Source organism: Plectropomus leopardus, chromosome 19, assembly GCF_008729295.1.
Source record: "Plectropomus leopardus isolate mb chromosome 19, YSFRI_Pleo_2.0, whole genome shotgun sequence".
Classification (NCBI taxonomy): Eukaryota; Metazoa; Chordata; class Actinopteri; order Perciformes; family Serranidae; genus Plectropomus; species Plectropomus leopardus.
Genome location: NC_056481.1, coordinates 3582947 through 3603581, shown reverse-complemented (window position 1 = coordinate 3603581; position 20635 = coordinate 3582947). Strand labels below are relative to the sequence as shown.

At 36.8% G+C, this 20635-nt stretch overlaps 1 protein-coding gene across 1 annotated transcript; it reads right to left on the bottom strand.

Moving 5' to 3' along the window:
* Positions 1-1971: 1971 nt before the first annotated feature.
* Positions 1972-19281, bottom strand: ttll6 (tubulin tyrosine ligase-like family, member 6). Its single transcript, XM_042507641.1, is given in 18 exon segments — positions 1972-2896; positions 4030-4171; positions 5358-5429; positions 5578-5702; positions 5705-5864; positions 6213-6375; positions 8564-8752; positions 8862-9040; positions 9392-9617; positions 9710-9795; positions 10550-10693; positions 10775-10931; positions 11027-11157; positions 11575-11693; positions 12390-12430; positions 12672-12830; positions 16487-16661; positions 19180-19281. Coding segments are annotated over 16 exon segments (2346 nt in total). The 5' UTR covers positions 12824-12830; positions 16487-16661; positions 19180-19281; the 3' UTR covers positions 1972-2636.
* Between the last annotated feature and the right edge of the window lie 1354 nt (positions 19282-20635).

Below are 20635 nucleotides of genomic sequence, written 5' to 3'. Positions count from 1 at the left end.
ATGGGAAATAAGTTCCCATTCCTGCTGTCCACATGACCGCCAGCGACCAATCCCGGAGCCCGCCGAGTCGTAAACTTCCATGGCAAAGTTGTAAATTTTCATAAACAGCAGCCGTTTTTGTGCTTTAGACATGCTTTTCTCATCGCCATCTTTATTTTCTCCAAGGCCTGAGATGTGTGAATTTGATGCAGGGTGAAAAGGGAAAGTGTAAAAATGTGGAAATGTGATTTTTTATTTATTTATTTTTATTTTTTTAGTGTGTGAATGCTGTTCTAGCTGCTGGTTTCTAACTAAAACAGGTCTGTACGGCTTCTAATTGTCTTCTAATCACAGCTGCTTGTATTTAAGAGCTTCAATCAGAGCAGATTAGCTGATTTAGGCTTCAATCCTCCTAAATATTCAACCTGGAGGGATCTATTTCTTCACATTGGTTTCGCCTTCAATACGCACCTTAAAATTGTGTAATCTTTACACCTTAAATGCGGATGATTGAGCTTCTTTTCTGCTTAAATAAAATGGTTTCAGGCTAAAAATATTCACGCATTAAAGACTATTATGGTCTCTAAAAAAAGGATGATTTCCTTCAGATCAATTTGGCATTGACCAAAGATGGAAATTCGCAGTCCTGAGGGAGATTTTAAGGTCACAAAACTTTAATTCTTCGCCAACTTTTCCATTAGGAGAAAACTAAACTCTTAAAGTAATTCACGGCCAAATTAATTCGTTATAAACCTATTTAATGCTGTTATTTTTATTTCTAATGACTTATTTCCGTTTTTGTTTTTTGTTTTTTAAAAAGGGGCTTTTATTCCAGCTGACATCTGCTGATTTCCACCAACAAGGAGGATTTCCGACATTTACAGACGCAATAAAACCATAAATTCCTTAAATGCAACCATCCGTCCTTCGTTTCGAGGCAGAAACTCCCACAAAGTATCTGTCGCTTTCGTTAAAATGTTAAATATTTAAATAAAAACACATTTAATAAAGTCTCAGTTTTATTTTTAATTACAAGCTCGTCAATAATTATAAATGTAATTAGGCCTTTTATTGAAAGATGTTTTATTTTTCTGTGTAGGCCTGTGAGTTTCTGTCCAAGTAATATTTTAGTTAAAAAATTAAAAGTCCTCCATACTTCTGCAGACAGAGGCCTTGTTTCATCAGATATATTTAATAAAATCTCTTTCGATTCAATTCAGTCGACACATTTAAGTTTTATAAGCTTTGGGCGCATGATTAGATATTTAAAACGTCTTCTCGGTCTTATGCACGACATCAATCTAATATATGACTATAATATTAATATTTTTCTGCACACTTCAGGTGCACAAAACTATTTCCCGAGCTAGACATCATCTCTAATAAACGAACAATACGGTTCTCACAGTTCGCTTTGCTTTTTTTTTTTTTTAAGAATTTCGTCTTTTCGTCTTTTTGTCTCTTTCTGTCTTCAGTCTGCGATCAAAACAAAGCAACCGGATGCAGAGATGCTGTAAAACTTTATGGCCTCTTTAACTTTCACAGTGAAAAGCTTCAGGATGAAGCCACGCAAACACGAGCGAACTTATTTCCGCGCATTAATTAATAACTTTGCGGCAAAAATGAACGATATAGGTGCAAAATAATAATAACTGTTAAAAAGATAAACTTTTTTTTTTTTTTTTTTTTTTTTTACAAAATATAACCTCTAAAAATACTTAAAATAATTAAATATAACTCTAAAGTGATAAATAACAGTAGGATAGTAGCAGAATAAAAATAATACAAAAGTAATTAAACTAATCTTATTCGTTTTTTTCGGGAAATTGAATTTTAAAAAAAATCATCAATAACAATGATGATGAAAATAAATCACATTAAAAAATATATTTTATATACCATAAGTGCAAAAAAAAAGATTTGTAATATTTGACTGCACAAACAAATTTCCTTGAGAAAAGAAGCAGAAGGCCTTTATTTGCCCAATTTATCTTTGAATTGTGTTTTAATCTTAATTAAAATAAGACTTTGATATTCATTTATTCCCATTTAGTCAACTCAAGCTGATATCAACTTTAGAGTTTCATGCCAAATGCAAAAACTTTGCTATTTTTTGTAAATGCCATTCTCACTGAAACCATGTTTTTATCTGGATTGTGCATGTTGTCTTATATATTGTATGTATTATGATTTTTTTATGATGTGTTTTATCCAACCTGTGAAGCTGAGGGCACATTTCCACTTTTCTGGATAATAAATATTGCTATGTTTATTATTCTGCTGCATTTTTGTGAGAGTATTTGGATCACACGCTGTTCGGTGTTAAATCAGGCTCTCCTGTGTTTATTTTGGCACTGTAGGTGAGGTTTGCTTGAGATAATTCATCCCCGGAGGAAAATGTTACACATATGTGAGCACACACAGTGGGTAGAAAAAGTTAAAAAGCCATAATGCTGTTTTCTGCAGAGCTGGAGGTTATATAGTGGCAAGCAGAGTAAACTGCAGGAGTCCAGATATAAAATCTATCTACAGACGTGAGATAGTCATCGTAGGCACAGTGTGTTTCTGTATTTTCACAGTTTAACGCCTCTCTACCTCCAGTTCTCCTCAGGTCCCGAGTGTGTCTGCAGTCGTTTTCAGGTCTGCGTGGAGGCTCCTCACTGGCCTTTACCGTGCTGCTGGGGGGCTCTGCGGGAGGAGTTGCGGACGATGTGAGAGAAGCCAGGCCTCCTGACCAGGGGGGCGCGGGTGGAGATGACGAGCAGGCTCTGGAGGGCTTCGGGGTCGTGGGACATGTAGGCACAGCGCGGACCTCCTTTAGGGACGACGTGGTTTACGATGGGGATGCTGGGACGGGAGCGGGCGTCAGTGTACGAGCTGCTCCTGGTGTCCTGCCTGACAGCCAGAGAGCCTCCGACTGGTGAGGAGACAAAAAATCTGAAAATTTAACTGGAAATAAATCGACAACAATCAGGCTGCGAGGTTTAAGTTTGCTGTTGTTTTTAGGATATAAGATGAGAGAGAACTTTATTTATCCGGAGGGAAACTTCTGTGCAGCAGCTGCAATACAAAGTAGGAAACAGTGCAAAAATTAAATAAAAAATAAACAATGAAAGTGCAAATATATGAAAAATACATATCAAACATACAAAATATACAAAATTAAATTTCAAAGCAACTTTAAGTTGCTTTGAAATTTGTGTTAAATAATGTGGCTGTCTGGAAACATCTTTTGTGATTTTAAAATTCACACAACTTATTCAAAACAAGGCAAATCAGTGCAATAATTAAAAAAAAAGTTCTTTTAAATCTTAATTAAAAGTATAAATTAATTACTTAAATTAAGTTGAATTTTATTAATATAATATGAATATAATGGGTAATTAAAGATGTAAACCTGGAAATGTTTTGAGGCAGTTTTCTCACTTTTTCCCAGATAAAGCTAATTTACCTTAGAGCTGCAGTGATTAGTCGTAAACTATTAAATTAATCGCCAATTAATTTCAATTATTCTTCTGTTGGGGTAACGTTTTAGCTTCTTAAAAGTATTCTTATCTGTTTTTCTAACTCCTCTAACTTAATATCTTTGGCTCATGGACAAAACAGTACATTTGGAGACATTTTTTAAAATCATATTCTGACAATTTATAGACCACTAACTAACTTTAACTAACAACTAAGTGATTAATCGGAAAAAAATAATTGACAGATTAATAGAAAATGAAAATAATCATTAGTTACAGCCTAAATGAGGCAGTTTTTTGTGGTAAGTAATATTTTCTTCATTTCTTTTTTTCTTAAATTTTAGAATATAGTGAATGATACAGCATTTATTATTATTTTTTTTATAAAATGTAAAAATAATATACAACAAATAATGAAAACAGCAGATAAATTCTGCCTCTGCAGTTGTGAAAAAAGCCCAAAGCAGCTTAAATACTCTCTGCACAAGCTCAAGAAACAACCAAAGGAAAAAAAATCAAATACCTGCGTTTAGCTGCCGTGTTGAGATCATGTCAGTGGAATCACATCATGCAGAGACGCGTTTACCTGTCCAGTGTATCCGCGCGGCGCTGATGGTCCTGCGTATTTCTGCCGCTCTGTTGTGGCTCTCGGGCTCCGACTCGTTCAGGCTCCTCTGCTCCATCGAGGGCCTCGGCAGACGCTGCTGAGTCGTGTGGGAGTGGATGTGCTGCGAGTCAGCCAAGTTATTATTATGTCATTTTAATTCTACTTCACCATGATGTTTCATTAGTGCTGAGAATTATCAGCGATATTCAGCAGCGGGCCCCTTCATGTGAACAGCCTGAGTGTTATATAATCACTGACAATGAGCCCAAAATCTCCACCGTTAATACGTTTTCATTCTTTATATGATGATTCGACTGCTGCTTCAGTTCTGGGGACGGTCGTCAAAAACCCCTGTTTATTTTTAAAATTACATTTAACATTTAAAATGAACTGTGAATGTGGATTTACATCTGAATACTTTTAATTTCTACAGGTTCAGAGTTAAAACCGACCGTTTTGCACTGATGGGCCCCTGACAGAACCTACAGTTTTATTTGAAAACATTTCTTTTACTTAAAATCCTGTCTTAAATTTCATTCATAATATATGTTGCAAGTACAAGTAGTCCATAATCTATTAAAAGATATTTAATCTGCACAAGTTAGATATTTGATTAATTGTTTCAGTCGTTTTTTCATTGCAAATATTCTCTGGTTTCAGCTCCTCAAATGTGAAAAGGTGCTTTCTTTGTCTTATATGAGACTAAACTGAGTGTTTTAGGTTTAAAAACTGTTGTTTGGATTTAAAAAAGCAAAGTATGGGCTCAGACAAAGTGAATGGCATTTGTTCACCATTTTTTTTTAGCATTTTATATTTAAAAAATCCTCGTTAATTGTTGATGGTGGCGGTTTTCCACCATTTTAACATATTGTATTTTTAAAATATATTTTGTCTTTTTTTCTTCTTTTTTTTCTTTCTACTTTTTTAATCTTCAGGACATTTTGGGTTCAGAAATAGTTAATGGCATTTTTTCGACAATTTTTAAACATTTCATATATTAAAACATATATTTTTGTCTTAATTTTTCTTTCCTTTTTTTTCTTCTTCAGGACATTTGGGGCTAAGAAATTGTCAATGGCATTTTTTCCACCATTTTTTGACCTTTAATATTTTAAAAAGACGTATTTTCTTTTTTTACTTTACTTTTTTTCTTCTTGGGGACAATTTTTAAGTATTTGAATCTGAAATTATAATTTTTATGTCACCTCTCAAAGGGGCAGGGCACCTAAGATTCCTAATTTCTTTTAATAAATCAGATTTTGCCTTAAAAATTGGCGTTATTTTGATTGGATTGGTGTTGTCTCTACCTGCCGTGAGATCTGAGTGCAGGCCTGCTGCTGCTGCTTCGTCCGTTGGGAAAACTGTGTCAAAGACTCCAACTGAAATAAAAGAAAAACAGTGCAGTTGCTGGCTTTGAATAGAAGTGAAAATTGAAACCACACAACCAAAGATGTTCCTTAAATCCTGTTTGTTACTGGTGTGTTTGTGTTGGCTGTTTGTGACACAGTACCTGTGTTTGTGTCTCACCTTCGTCTGCTGTTGTCTCTGATGAGCGTGTTTACTCTGCTGCTGGCTGCAGGCGTCCTTGGTGTCCTGCAGGACTCCCCCTCCGTCTGTTCGGCCCTGCAGCAGCTGCTGGATCTTTTCCACCCCCCCAGGTCCTGCAGCAGTTTCTTCCTCTGGAGGAGCGCGTCCACCCGCTCCTGCTCCTTCATATCTGCCTCCTTCTCCTCCTCCTTCTCCTGCTCCTCCTCCTGTTTCTCCTCTCGGACTTCTGCAGCTTCAGGATCGACCGACATGCCGGACAGCGACGGCTGCAGAAAAATAAAGAGAGACATCTGATTCAATTTGTTTTTATTGCCTTACTGCGTATGTATGCATTTACAATATATTAGCAATTACTGTCACTGAATAACGTTTGATAACACTGTTTGTTTTTCCCGACCGGACAATAAAAGATATTTGAGTTTCAAATGAGAGATGTCCAATAAAAATTATCTACAGAAATATTATTCCAGCTAATTTAAATTGGGCAAGAGTCCATTTACTCAAAGGGGTCAGCCAGAATATGAAGCATTCATCATAAGACAGACGCTGTGTGACGCCCTCTTGTGGTTTCATGTGGACACTGCCTCTTTAATGACTCGATAGGACAGCCTCACCGGCTGCAGGTCACAGTCAGCGTTTGAATTGGGGGGTTGTGTTTGTGCTCTTCGTGGTTTCACTCTCTCCCCCGCCGTCTCCCCCTGCAGGTCTCTCCTCCGGCCTCCCTTCAGGTCTCTCTCCTTCTGCTCCTGCTTCAGACGCAGCTCCTGCAGTTGTTGCCTAAACACAAAAACACACACAAAAACTTGAGCATCTTTCTCTGATATGAACTCAAAAGATTTTTTTTCATTGTAACAATAATTATTTATTTAATTTATAATATTTAATATTTATAAAATATTTAACAATCAGACAACATGTCTTTCTTCATGGCAATTACTGATTTAAAAATGATTTCGTCCTCCTCTGACTAATCTATTCCTAAAGCGCAAACCAAAAATTAAAGTAATTAAATTTATTTAATAATAGCAAAATTAATAATAGGGTGTAATGTCCTTGACCCCAATACCGTATTATTATTTATTTCTGTATTTATTTATTCATTATTTTTAAAATAATAACTATTTAACATTATTTTCATATATATGCTTCTTAATTTATTTTTTTCTCTTCTTTAAATGTTATTATTTTACATTATTTGTCTATTTGTGTTTATCCTTTTTTTGACCATTAATTTAAATGGCATATTTTTATTTTTTAATTTATTTACTTATTTTTCTTGCACAGTATAAGTTGTGCACCCTCTGATGTTATCATGGTTGGGGGTGGGTGGAGTATTGTTGTGGTATTGTTACCTTTACTTAAGTAGAATATGTGAACATTTCCTTTTTATATGTTATGGGTTTGTGCAATGAATATTTTTGACTGTGCAATCGAGTTCTGAGAGCAGGTTCAATTTGATCAGTTTGTTCATGCTGCACATAAAATGGACTAAGCGTGAGCACATCAAAGGCAAAATAACTCAGGTGCAAGACTAAGAATACTTCACAAAGATGAGTGAGCTCCAAATAAAGAGTTACTTTCTCTTTTCTTTTAGGGAAGCATTTTTGATCTACAAAATCCTCCTCAGCCGAGTGAGAAAGAGAAAACAGGCTTTTCTTGTAGCAGCAGCAATCAGCTGAATCACTGTCACCTGCTGACGTGAAAACTGCAGGAGAGAACAGACACCACTAGATGCTGGAGATCAGGATCAGGATCAGGTTTTCCTGTTTGCTGATCAGCAGGTGACAGTGATTCAGCTATTTGCTGCCTCTGCAGTAAATGTCTGTTTTTTCTTTGACACTGAGCAAAAGCTTGTAAATCTATGAGGATGATCATGTTCTCCACCAATGACCTTCCATAAATACTGTTTTCATGACCAGTTCTGCCTTCAGATGACACTCTTTTAGCCATATTTGAATTTTGGTCCCTTTTAATTAATAATGACTCTTCTTTTGTATATTTTTAAGACATATTAAAAATACTCTGCTTGGAATAATAAGTACAAAACCATGTCTGAATAATTGTCAGATGTGGTCTCAGCCTCACTGATAAATCTGATAAATCTGATAAAAGTTTCACTTAAAAAGTTTTACTGATTGACAGATTGTCAAAATTGTTGCTGATTGATTGAAGTGCTGAGTGAAATGCATTGCTCTGATCAGTGTTAATCATTTATTTTATAGGCTTGTCGTCACTAACACAAACACTTGTGTTTTCCAACTTATTGTTGTCAATTAATGTTTAGCGGATCAGCTAATCAACTCGAATAATTGATCAGCACTAGCAGAGCAGAATTTAATGACGCTGTCAATCTCGTCATGATGCACAAACTCACTTAGCTGCAGTGAAGCTGCAAGTTTAACTGTCTTGTGTGTCTTGTGGTCTCAATATTTTCACACATCCTGCACAAAACTGTTCTCATTCTAAAACAGTTATGCTGTAAATATATGTGTATTTTTATAATGTTTTTCACATTTTAATGACATTTTTCTATTTTATGTCTATGTTTTTTTGTCTTTAGTTCCTCTTAATATGTTTACTGTACGCACCAAAGTAAACTCCATGTAAGTGAAAACCTACATGACATTAAAACTTCGTCTGATTCTTTTTTTTATGTCTGTTTATTGTTTTTTTCGCTAATCAAACTCAACAAAAACACTGTAATTTGCAAAATTCAGTATAAATGTTAATTAAAGGGTTGCCAAGTGTTATTAATTTTGTCAACAGAGCCTCATAAAATAAATCTGACCTTTTCTAACCTTTGTCTGATTCTTTGTCCCCTTCAGTGCTTGAATTAAACAAATCCTCTCTTTTCCTATTTTTTTGCGGATGTCCACACAATTTTTTTTTTAAATCGATGTGCATCACTAACTGAATCTGTTCTTTACTGAATTGTATCGGGGTGGTGACAGTGTGCTGCAGGTACCTGGCACACTCCTCTCTGGCCTTGGACGCTGCGGTCTCCTGGAAGAGCGAGCTGCTGTGTTTGAAGTATTTGTCGTATTTCTCCCCTCCCTCTCTCGGGTAGATCCTCTTGAAGCCTCCCAGGTGTTTGGCCTCGTATCTCTCCATCTGCTCCACCGTGGCGGCCTGGCACTGACGCAGCTCCTCTGACCTGCACACACACGCAGTAACAGTCACCTGCACGTGTCGGCAGGAGGCTCACAGGAACAAGTGCATGACCTTGGAGGGAAACAAACCATTAGTATCTGACAGAACTGTACCTGGCCTCTCTGGTGCTGTTCTGCTGCAGCCTGTCCTTCACCCGCCGTCTCTCCTCTTTGGTTATCTTTCGACGGTCGCAGGCGCCCAAGTTGATAAGAACCAGAGTGTCATACAGCAACGCGTCCTTCACCTCGCGGTCCAGCTGCGAGTCGGTGGTAAAACTTGGGGAGTGATTCACCTGGAATACAAATATGCTGATTGATTCAGACGTCTGATAAGATTGCAAAGTTCCTGAGTAACATTTAAAGTCCTTAAACTTTATTGCAAACTCATGCTGTGCAGCCAGATTCTGTTTAAAACCACAGACATTAATTCTAAATTCTAGTGGGGAAACTTAACCCTTTGAAATCTGATCGATTTGTCTTGATTTCTTTCAAAAACATTGAAAAAAGGCATGAGCAACTTAACAAGAAATTACCCCAAAATTAGCAAGAAATTTGTAAAAAGTTTCCAGAAAGCATACCTGAAAATTAGTTTAAAAAAAATAAATAAATAAAAAAAGTAAAGTAAAAGTAGTCTGGTTATTCACCTCGAGCACCCAGGGTCTGAGCCGGTGATCGAGCAGCACATCAAAGCCCAAGATTTCGAAGCAGGCGCTGCCGGTGGTGTGGTTGGGGAAGCATGTGTGGTAATTGTGTTTGAGGATCGGGTGAGCCGAGATCAGAGTCTTTATGATCACGTCCTCGATGTCGTTCCACATCTTGTCCGTGTTGCAGCTGATGGACTCCAGGAGCTTGTTCAGGGTGGACAGCTTTCTGGGGGACAACAAAAACAACAAAAAATCAATAAATATGCAGCATTTTGTGTATTAGCAATGCAAAACAATGAGCATTGTGTTTGTGTTTACCTTTTGCTGCCCGTGTCTTCGTCACGGACAAAGTTCTCGCTGTTCTTGTTGATGGAGTAGTTGGTGAGATGCATGCACACATCATCCTGACGGGAGAGGGAAGAGAAATATATCAGCTATTGGAGAGAAATATACAGAATGTTAATGGAGCTGCAACAATTAGTTGATTAATTGGCAGAAAAAACACAAATCTGCAACAATTTTAATAATTTCTTTTAGCTGCATTTCACAAGCTATCTGACTCTGCGGAAATTGGTTTAATTTTTTCTTTTTTAAAGCATGGAGAAAACAGGCAATGACCAACTTGGCAAGAAATGTCCAACAAACTGCATGCAATTCTATCTAAAAAATTGTTTGAAAAAAGGGCAGGATTATTAGAGAATAAAAAAAGGGTTAAATGTCCAGAAAACTATATTTATAATTACAATTATTTTATATTTAAAATTATGTTACAGGAATGAGTATATAATAAAATATATAAAATAAATACATATGTATTGTTTTATTTCAGCAGTTTTTCTTATTCTCTCTAATTTGCCGATTTTTGGGCCATGTTTCAAAGGAATCACACCAATTTGCTCTGGTTTTAAAGGGTTAAACATTTTTTCAGCTTTTTTCCCCTTTTAAGTCTGTGTTCCCTCTTGCACAGACATGTATTTGTGCTAATGTGCGGGCATATGTAAGGTTTAATATTTTATTCTTAACTGGCAGTTACGTGATATTACATCACAGGTAATTTTGTAGAATAAGACAAACGTAATGTAACGAGTAGTGTAACAAATTGCTTTTCACACAGAGTAATTAAGTAAAGTAATGCATTACTTTAACAACATCTCTCACCACATTACTGTGTGTTGGTTCGTTGTACTTGGTGGTGCAGAAGCGAGCCAGTCCCTCTTTGAACATGAATATGCTGAATGGGTCACACGACGTCACCAGCACATAGATACGCAAGTCAAACTTGTACCCGTCGATTATAAAAGGCTGAAGAGGGAATAAAAAAAACTTATTTAAACATCATGTCTGTGTGTGTTTCTGTGTGTGTGCTGTTAATCAGAGCCTCACCTTTGAGATGTAAACCTGGCAGATCATATGTTCTCCAGGCTGAATGTCTCTACTTGACTTGGTGATGATGATACCTTTGCCTTGGCAGCCGGTATCTGGCTTACAGATGTACGTCTTGCACTTTTTGGCCCTGGTGTAAGCTTGGAAGTCACTGTAGCTGCAGAGTGCAACCAGATCAGGAGTCAGTATGTTACGACACACCGAAAGAAACAAGATAAAAGAGAGTGACCACGGTGAAAAGTGCAAACTGACTCTGCAGGAAGGCACCACGTTCTGGGGAAGATGTTGTAGTCTTTGGGGAAAAGCTTGAGCATACGGTTCATGTTTCTCGCTAATAAGTCTTTGCGGCAGATTTCACTCATCCCTGGGAAATGGTTTATTTTCTGAAAAAGCAACAAACACACACAAATAGTTATTTTTTTTATCTGTGAGATTTTATACAGTCTAAGTGAGACAATGACAAAATAAACTAATCCACCTTATTCATTCAAAGAGGGTCGAATCGTTGGTGCTGAATACTTCCTGCACTGAATTAATCAATCAGATTAGTTAATTGCTTGAGCTAAAAAGCTATTAGGAGCAATGAGAAAATCTCTATGGAAATCATATTTTTTACTATTTCATGTGCATATTGAGCAGAAGAATTTAAATTACATGTAAGGATATTAAAATTTGACAGAGCAGAATTACTACTCCCCACTAATTGATTTTCAGCTTCATACAATTGAATTCAGTTTAATTAGTTTTCCATGACGATGGTAATGATGAGGGTGTTGGTGTGAGTGAATTCAGTGGAATACCTGGTAACGCTTCATGTCCTTAACACGGTCTAAAGACACAGAGCAGTCCGTCCAAAAGAGGGTCCAGTCGTCCCCTTCCATCGCCTCTCTGAGGCCATATCTGCGAGCAGCACGCCGCACTGAAGAAACAAACAGCAAGGAGTGTTTTTACTCTGTGTGTGAGTGTGTGTGTGTGTATTATTGTGGTTTCGTGTTCTTGTAAAACTTTTCTATTACAAGGACTGATCCAAGGCAACACAATACATTCCCTTGAGATTTTTTTTTTTTTAAATTATGATAAAGTTTTTTTCTGAAAAAAATTGAAACTGGTCAGTATTTCTGGAATAATCAAATTATTATGTACATTTATGAGAAAGGTTTAAATGAGAAAAAATTTCTACTCTCTTTTTTAATAAATAAAATTATTATGTAAAATTATGAGAAAGGTTTAAATGAGAAAAAAGATCTGCTTTGTTTTTTAAATTTGTAACACTATTAGCTAAAATTATGAGAAAGCATTTAATGACAAAAAAAATGCTTTTTTCTGAATTAATGAGATTATAAAAATTCAAAACTCCTAAAATCTAAAATATCATCCTATGCTGTAGCATTAAAATGTTTCTGTAAGTCCTGACCCAAGCAAGAAATCCGGTAATATGGACAGGGCTGTCCACATATTTTTGGCCATGTAGTGTAAGTAGTGTTTCCTGACTTCCAATACAGGCTGTGTTTTTACTCTACATGACTGAAGTATCTGTGCAATGGATAAACAGCTGTAATGGTGCCGAGTATTGTGGATAGACATTACGATTTAGTGTCCTTTGGCTCAAACGTACCACTTTCATATTTGCAGTTGGTGAGGTTGATCCACAGTCATCTGGAACAGAAGAGAGACAGAAAGAGGGACAGACATCTGCTTTGCTGCAAGGTCCTACAAATGCCACATTACGCTCATCTTCCTCTCCAAAATGATGAGGATAAGTGAGAAAACGAAAACGTAAGAGCCTCCAGGACAAAGTTACAGAATCATAACTGTCAGGGAGTCTGAAGTGAATGCACCTGCAGTGGGAAATAAATGCTGTACAAGTACAAATGGAAGAGATCCAGCAGTAAAGTACCTCTTCTTGCTTTTCCTCTTCTTCTTGTTGTTGATGGGCGGTGTGGTGCGGGTGCACGCTTCACTTTGGCTTTCGCCACCCTCTCCTTCTCCCTGCTGCTCATATTTACGTGCATCTTCATTTCTGTCTGGGCTGTCCACAGGTTGACCCATCCTGGATCTGCACAAACAAAAATGTTTTTTCTCATTTGATCGAAAGAGCTTGTGATAGTTTACACACACACACACACACCCACACACACACACACACACAAAACTAATGAGGTCATTACATGTCTGACATTCATGTACATAGTTTGTTTTTAATGCGGTGTGCGGTGCAGCTTCACAATGAAATTCAATCAAACAGAACAAAGTACATGCTGTTAGCGCGCGCACGGACTCATGTTTCCGTTTCCATTTCTCTCATCAGGTGAGTGCTCTGGCTGTCGGCACATTGTCACACGCCGCCATTCAAGAGTTATTGTGGCAGGACGGATACAATAGTGGGTAACAGTGCGAAAATAGCATGGGGGAATCAACTCTGATGCCAACCAGAACTTTAATTTTACTATTTGGATCACCAAAAAGTAAAGTCAGTGAGGTAAAAAAACTGCACGAATACAACTTAATATATCTCAGTCTTTATATGATGGTTTTAATGCCTTTGTGATCAGTCTTATGAGCGGTCCAATTCCCCATTTTTCTTTAATATCTGGTGAATTCTCTGAATGTGTGTTTTGCTGTGTTCGGGACGTTCCTCTGCATAGCGTGCAGGACTGGCCGGGACTCGCGCCCAAATGCTGGACCATATGCAGTATGCATCCAAAAGGAAGATACAGAAATTGCAGAAACAACTGGTGACGGCTCTCACTTTCACTGGTAACACTGCTAAAACACAGTAGCTAACAATCCCTGCATTGTATATCTTCAAGAGTCCACAGCAATTCTCTTGTGAGACTGCACTTGAGCTAAATGCTAATGTTAGCATGCTAACATCCTTAACGAGATGTTCATTGTCTTAATTAAAGACGTTCAAATGCTGATATCTGCTAATTAGTACTAAACACAAAGTACAACTGAGGCTGAAAGGAAGTTAAGGGGTCAACAAAGCTATTACAGTTCATGCTGAAGCATGGACTGTATATAGACAATGTGACAGTTTCCCCAAAATTAAGCTTTTCAATCTGGATCGCCCCCTGGTGTCTGACTGCAGTATAGGTCATAACTCCCACCCCTCCATGTTAGTGACTTGGACATAGACCAAAGTAAAAACTAAAGGTAAACCCTAAATAAATCTCATCAACATAATGTTTGTTTAAATGATTGTTTTTGTGCTTGAGTTATTTAATTATATAAAAAGCAGATTTTCCGCCATGATTGACAGCTGTGACATCCAATCCATGCATCATGTCATGCCATGGAGCTGCTCTGGATTGGTCAGATGGGTGTTTTGGTGGGAAATCCCCCACAGTGGACATCACTACTGCGCAGACTCCGGCTCCAAATGACGTCACCAGGGATGATGGCAGCGGCCGTATCTGGGATATTTTAGCTTCACTTAAGCATAGCAGGGGTAAGTGTGTCCATATTTACATACAGTTAAATGTGAATATTTTTCCAAATATCATGGCAATCCATATGATTGAGATATTAAACTCCACAGCAGAGATGTAACCTCATGGTGGTCCTGGTTAGGCGAGATGAAAAGTCAGAGGATTACCAAAGTCATTAGGATTCATCCTCTGGGGACCACAAATGTCTGTAAAAAATTATGATAATCCATCAAAAAACTGCTGAGATATATCAGTCTGAGCGAAGTGACCGATACTGTCATCCACAGAGAGCTGCCTCTGCCTCGTGGCTTAAAGTCTAAAGTTTACAGAAATAAATTTAGGCTCTTCTTATGTGCTCCTCTTCTGTTTAATGTCCGTCTGCACTCTGACCCGAGCGCAGCAGCCAGCAGCGTCTCAGCTGTTCTCCTCTGCCTCCTATCTGGTGTCTTGCAGGGTTGAAGGTGAGGTCAAGTTAATTCCTGGTAATGATCCTGGCAGAATACTGCAGGGGGGTGGCAGTAAGGAGGGACATCCCAGGTACACTGTGGGAGGTTACGGTGCTCGGTAACAGTATTACGATCCAATGATCTGGATAATCCTGGCCCTGAACTGTGAGCTTTACACTGGGCCGAGACGCCCCACTGACCTCAGCGCGGATACAGTTACAGCTGCCGCAAAGGATTTCTCCAAGGTTCTCCCTCAGTGTGCAACAACAACAGGTACATGAATAACACCTTCGTATTATCTGCCCTCAACAAAGAATTACTTTGGTAATTGCTACGTGTCTCAACATAACATCTAGTGCTCAGGCTGCACCCTGAAACACCACGCAAGCAGCATTTACTGTTGTCTAATTTCTTATTAAAACTAAAAAACAAACTGCAACCGAAAACCTCAGTACAGCAGTTTGTTTAGAGGGGATAACCATGATATTTTAGACATTTATCTCTTCATGCTAGCTTTCTGCTTATTTGATATAATATAATCGAATAAAATGCAAAAACTTCTCCAAAATTATTGAACACACCACGCTCTCTCTCACATGTGAAGATTCAAAATGAATGCTGCAACTAACAGTTGTTTTCACTGTAAGTTATAAGTATATAAAAGTGCGATTACTAAAGTTTTACCACAGCCCAATGTCTCGTCTACAAACAGCTAATTTTGTCTATAATGATATGAAACAGAAAAGCAGCAAATCTTTGCACATTTGAAAGTTAGTAGCACAATAATGCTATCTGATAAAAATCTCCATCAGCTAATTTTCTGTTGAGTTGGTTGAGTGGTTCATAAGTGGTAACTAGTAAAACTGCCACACCAGAAAAAATTAAAACAATCTGTATCAGGTAATAACAAGAAAAGTTTCTTGTTATAACAAGATGTTGTAAAGGTTTTTACAAGATATTTTCATGTTACAAAAAGATGTTTTCAAGTTATAACAAAATCTATTTTAAGTTTTTACAGATATGTTATTGTTATAAGAAGATGCTTAGATTTTTGCAAGATTCTTTAAGTTTGTACAAAATATTTTTATGCTATGACAAGAAACCTTTATTGAAAAAAAATTCTTGTTAAAACAGGAAAACATCTTTTTATAGCATGAAAATATCCTGTAAAAATGTGAAAAATATTTTTTTGTTATAACAAGAAATGTTTGGATTCTTTAAAAGAAAAACAAAAGGGGGTGCTGTGCGGCTCAGTTGGGAAAACGTGCGCCCCATATTCAGAGGCTATGTGTCCTTCTCACAGCCGCCCCGGGGGGCAAGACTGACTGGGAGTCGTTTGTTGCATGTCAACCCCAGTTTCTCTCATCCCAATTTCCTATCATCTCTTAAGCTGTCCTGTCAAATAAAGGCCACAAAAGACCCCAAAAATAATCTAATATATTTAAAATATATTTTTTTATTTTAATAATAAGAAAACATCTTGTTACAACATGACACTATCTTGTAGAAATGTAAAACGATATATTTGGGTTTTTTTTTACCTGATACTGCTCAGTTTTTCTCTCTGGCCTGGCAGTTTTAGCTTTTGGTTTTAGTGATGCAACACACTCAGCATATAATTTGACACACCAGCTAAAACTAATGCAGTTTAATTCAATTATTCTGCAAAACAATTCTCTCTTTACGATGATTTGAATTCAACATTTAGAGTGCCCTCATTTATATAAACGGGGTGAAATAAATATTAGAAACTCTTCAGCAGACTGCTCAAGTTTTAGCTATTTATACCTCATAAATTGGCTAAAATTGTCTTTTGGGAGATGGCTCTTACTCACCTGGGCTGTTGAGCCTACATTTGTGAGGACAGAGGTGTTGGAAGATGCTGTGCCCTGTCCGTCCGCCTCCGCACGTCTTTGATGCACAAGCTTTCAAGAGCCCATTAAGACGCTGTCACACTCCTCAGCAGACAAACCAGTGAGCCGCATCTCCACCTCGTCTGCCTGTGGATTCCTTAAAAAGAAAAGAGAGTAGATTTATATCATCACAAGGATGGCTTCAGTTCAGATTGTCTTACACACTCAAGCAGCAGGCCCGGCGGTGGATCTGGTGACCAATTAGAAACTGTGGAGACAAACACCTGATCCCATCTGACATGATGGAGAGAAAATGAGCAGGAGACCTCAGCAGGGAGAAGAGGAGAGGGATAATCCCTGATATTTGTTCGCTGAAATAGGAGATGTGTTTTTCAACGCTCCGAGTTGTTAAATTTAAATCTGTGCTGAAAAGCGGCGTGGCGGTGTGTGGTGTAAGTGAACAGGCTGGACATCCATCTTGTTAGCCAAGTTGAAATGGAGAACCTTCAGTTGAAGCTTAGCCTTCCATTGAAGACATTAAAAATGGAGCACATGCAGAAGGGGAAACGCTGGTCAAAGAAGAAAAGAAAGTAGACAAACAGGACGCTGTAGCTTACGTTACAGCCAACCTGGTATCAAAACAAAACTATTTAAAAATAGCGTGGTAGAATAACAAAAAATGACAAAACCACAGCATGGCTACAATCAAGTGCTGAAACAATTTCTTAATTAATCCATTAATCAACATTAATTAAATATTACTTGACATCCTGCACTCTTCCATGCTCACTTATCTACCTTTTGTCTTTCTTATGATGCTTCAAAAGTCACCTGCTGGGCTTCCAGTACAGATGTCAGTGGCTAAATTGACAAAACATGTCTCTGTGAGCATTTTTAAGTATTTGTGTTTGAGTAACATGGCCAACATGAGCTCTCATACAATTACAGAGCAGAGCCATTCTCAGTTAATGTGACAATGGAGGGTTTTTAGAGAAATATTAAATGCAAGTAGGAGAATTTCATGATCGGTTTTTGCTCATGTGTAAAAAATAAAAGGTCACAGGTGTGTTATTCAATAAGATAGGAAATGATGAACAAGCTATTTTGGCATTTAGTTTTGCGGTTTTGTTTTTGAATATCCAAACTGGTGATTGGTTTTCAAATTCTGCTCTATGAGATTAACAATTGTTGTTTTGTTAATTAATTCTGTGTATCAGTTTTTAATTTGTTGTGCATTTGGTACCAAACATGCTAAAACCTGCTGAGGCCACATTAATAGCATACATAACATGACCAGGTAAAAATCATACCTTAAATATTGCCAAGTATTTCACCTTGAAAAGTAAGTTTTTTATGAATAGGTGAAGAAAATTTGTAACTACAAAAGGAACTAAAATCTGTCCAGATAAGCCCTACGGCACACAGCCAAACTCAGAATTAACAAAATAAAATAAAATAAAATCATCATAATTTTTGAAAGGAGTGCCCTCTAAATGAAATGCATCATGGAGAAAACTGCAGGTGTTGCAATGCCTCCTTCAACACTGGAAGTGTTGGTGTTGTACAAACAGTAATCTATACACCAATAGCCACCATGTTTCTGTTATTACAGCTACCAAAATCTGTTACCATATCTCTAGTATTTACACAGGGTCACACTGACGGTGTTTTCACAGCTGTGACCATCATTTTTTTTTATAACATTGATTAAAATACAGGATGACACTCAGTGGATACAGCTGCAACACTTTATCAGGTCATTCTGATGTATTTTCTGCTCATACTATAAATGCTCATTTGTACTGAAGTGCATTCATTCATCAAAGGAAATTAAATTTGTGTATCTCTTTATGAAATGTAAGTACAAGAACTATACTACTGGTAACTCAAAGTAGTTAAGTATGTATATATTATGCTATTTTATACCTGTACTACTCTACTTTTCAGAAGGTAATACTGCACTTTTTACTTATTTAACAGATGAAGTTACTTGCGACTTTTCAGAATAAGATTTTTTTTATATAAAACAAAAAAACTGATAATTTTTTAAAATAATACAAACTACTACAATAAGCAAAATACAGTAATGTATCAGAATTAATGATCCAATAATATTAAAATGAAAAAGTAATATAGACTAAAACTCAGGACTGTTCTAGTTTTTGAATACTTTGAAAACTTTAAGTAGGTCATATTTAGCTGATAACAATGCTGTGGGCTACTTGTACTAAAGTATTGAAGACAGGACTTTTACTTCAATTGAGAATTTTCATTGTGATATTGCTGCTTTTACCTAAATAAAGACTCCCCCTAATTGCTCCTAAGCATGACTTTAATATTAGGCATTATGTATCTGGTAATAATTAAAAAACAGATGTTTAGCTCAATAAATTTCACGTTGACACCATACAGGAGCCATAGTTTAAACGTAAAACACTGAATTTAATTTTCACTAATCAACGCATAATTATATATCAATGGGTGGACGTCTAAATTAGTCTTTATCACGGCACAAATTGAAGCTAAACCCAACAGTTAACGTATAGCCAGCTTTATGCTAACTATATGGTCTGTGCTGTTGCTATGGTAACGTACTGCTGACTTCTCGCGGCTAACTAACCGGCTAGCGAAAACCAACTTTTAAACGACAAAAAACGTCATAAACTTGACATTACCGTTAAAAAAGTGTACCCCCTCTCTACGGGCCGGTAACACCGACCGAGCAGCCTCGTGTAATGTTGTTGTTGTTGTTGTTTTCGCGTCGTGTTGTAGCCCTCTTGGCTTAAAGCACGGCGGCGACGTGACCTATAAATGTAAACATGAGCGAGCTCGAGGCACACACGCGAGGTGCCTTTTCAGATGGAACGTCCCCTTTTATCGTCTAGCCAATCATAAGCGAGGGGCTGCGAGAGTTCTCGTCTCTGATTGGTTGTTGGCTCACCGATGAGAAAAGATACATCTCTAGGATGATCCACAGGTGCACCTTGCTGTTAATTTTGTTTGCTTGCTCTTGTTTTTTAGATTTTTTTTTTATCTATGTACTGATATAATTTATTATTTATTTATTTATATTATGTTCTGTGAAGAATGTCATTTATCTGTGCTCTCTCGTGTAAGTTTGTGTTCTTGTTTGCCTGATATATTTTGTGCATATTTTCGTTAAATAAAGCTGTGGGGAAAAAACTTGCACTTTATGAGGGTTATGCAGTCTGTTATAAACAATTAATTATTGTTATTTCTAAAATGAACATGCTGATCACGCATGCTCTAAAACATCCCACATATTATAATATTTGCCATTTTACTGCAGCATTCAGATAAAATAACTCCATCAGCTGTTTATATCTCTTTAAATAGGCATTTATACTTCTGATTATACATACATTTACTAAATTCCTGTTTACATTCAGTTTCTTCTTTTAAAATTACCAGTCTGATTTACATTGTATGCACATACATTCAGAGTTTATTTCTTTGCACTATTTGTATATTGTTCAAATTACAGAGCACTTAAGTTCTTGACGTTTTATTTCAATTTTATTTTATTTTTTATTTTATATTTAAAAATATAAAAAAAATATAATATTAATTTAAAAAATAAATAAATAGGTGTTTATTATAGACTACAAAGTCGTCTTTATTATGATCGCTATAAGCTCATAAAATAACTATTATTATAACGCATTCAGCGTTAAAAAGCAGGTTTAATAAACATGATTAGTTCAACGACGGAAAAGAGTTTGGCTCCCTCCTGTGTTTTTATCTCACACTGCAGAAGAGATTAAGGAATGTGTTTTCATATAGGCCTTCATTTCCCACAATGCACCCCACAGACGTTCCCACAACGCAACTCCTGATGCGTTGATTACAATCGGGCAAATTAGCAACATTTCGATTTGAGCGCTGCTGTGATTGTGGAGGCAATAAGTTAAATGCCCACTTTTTAAGCTATTTTATTGTAGATTATTACACTTTTGTATGTCATCTTGTACATGCTAATGTCAGGGAGTATCTTAGCTGGTCTTTGATTAGTTTTATTTTTATGTTTTGTTTATAGTTTATATTAAGATACTTTTTAGTCCTTCCTTGAGCTAACTTTCTTTTTTTTTGTTCTTTTTTGTTTTTATATTA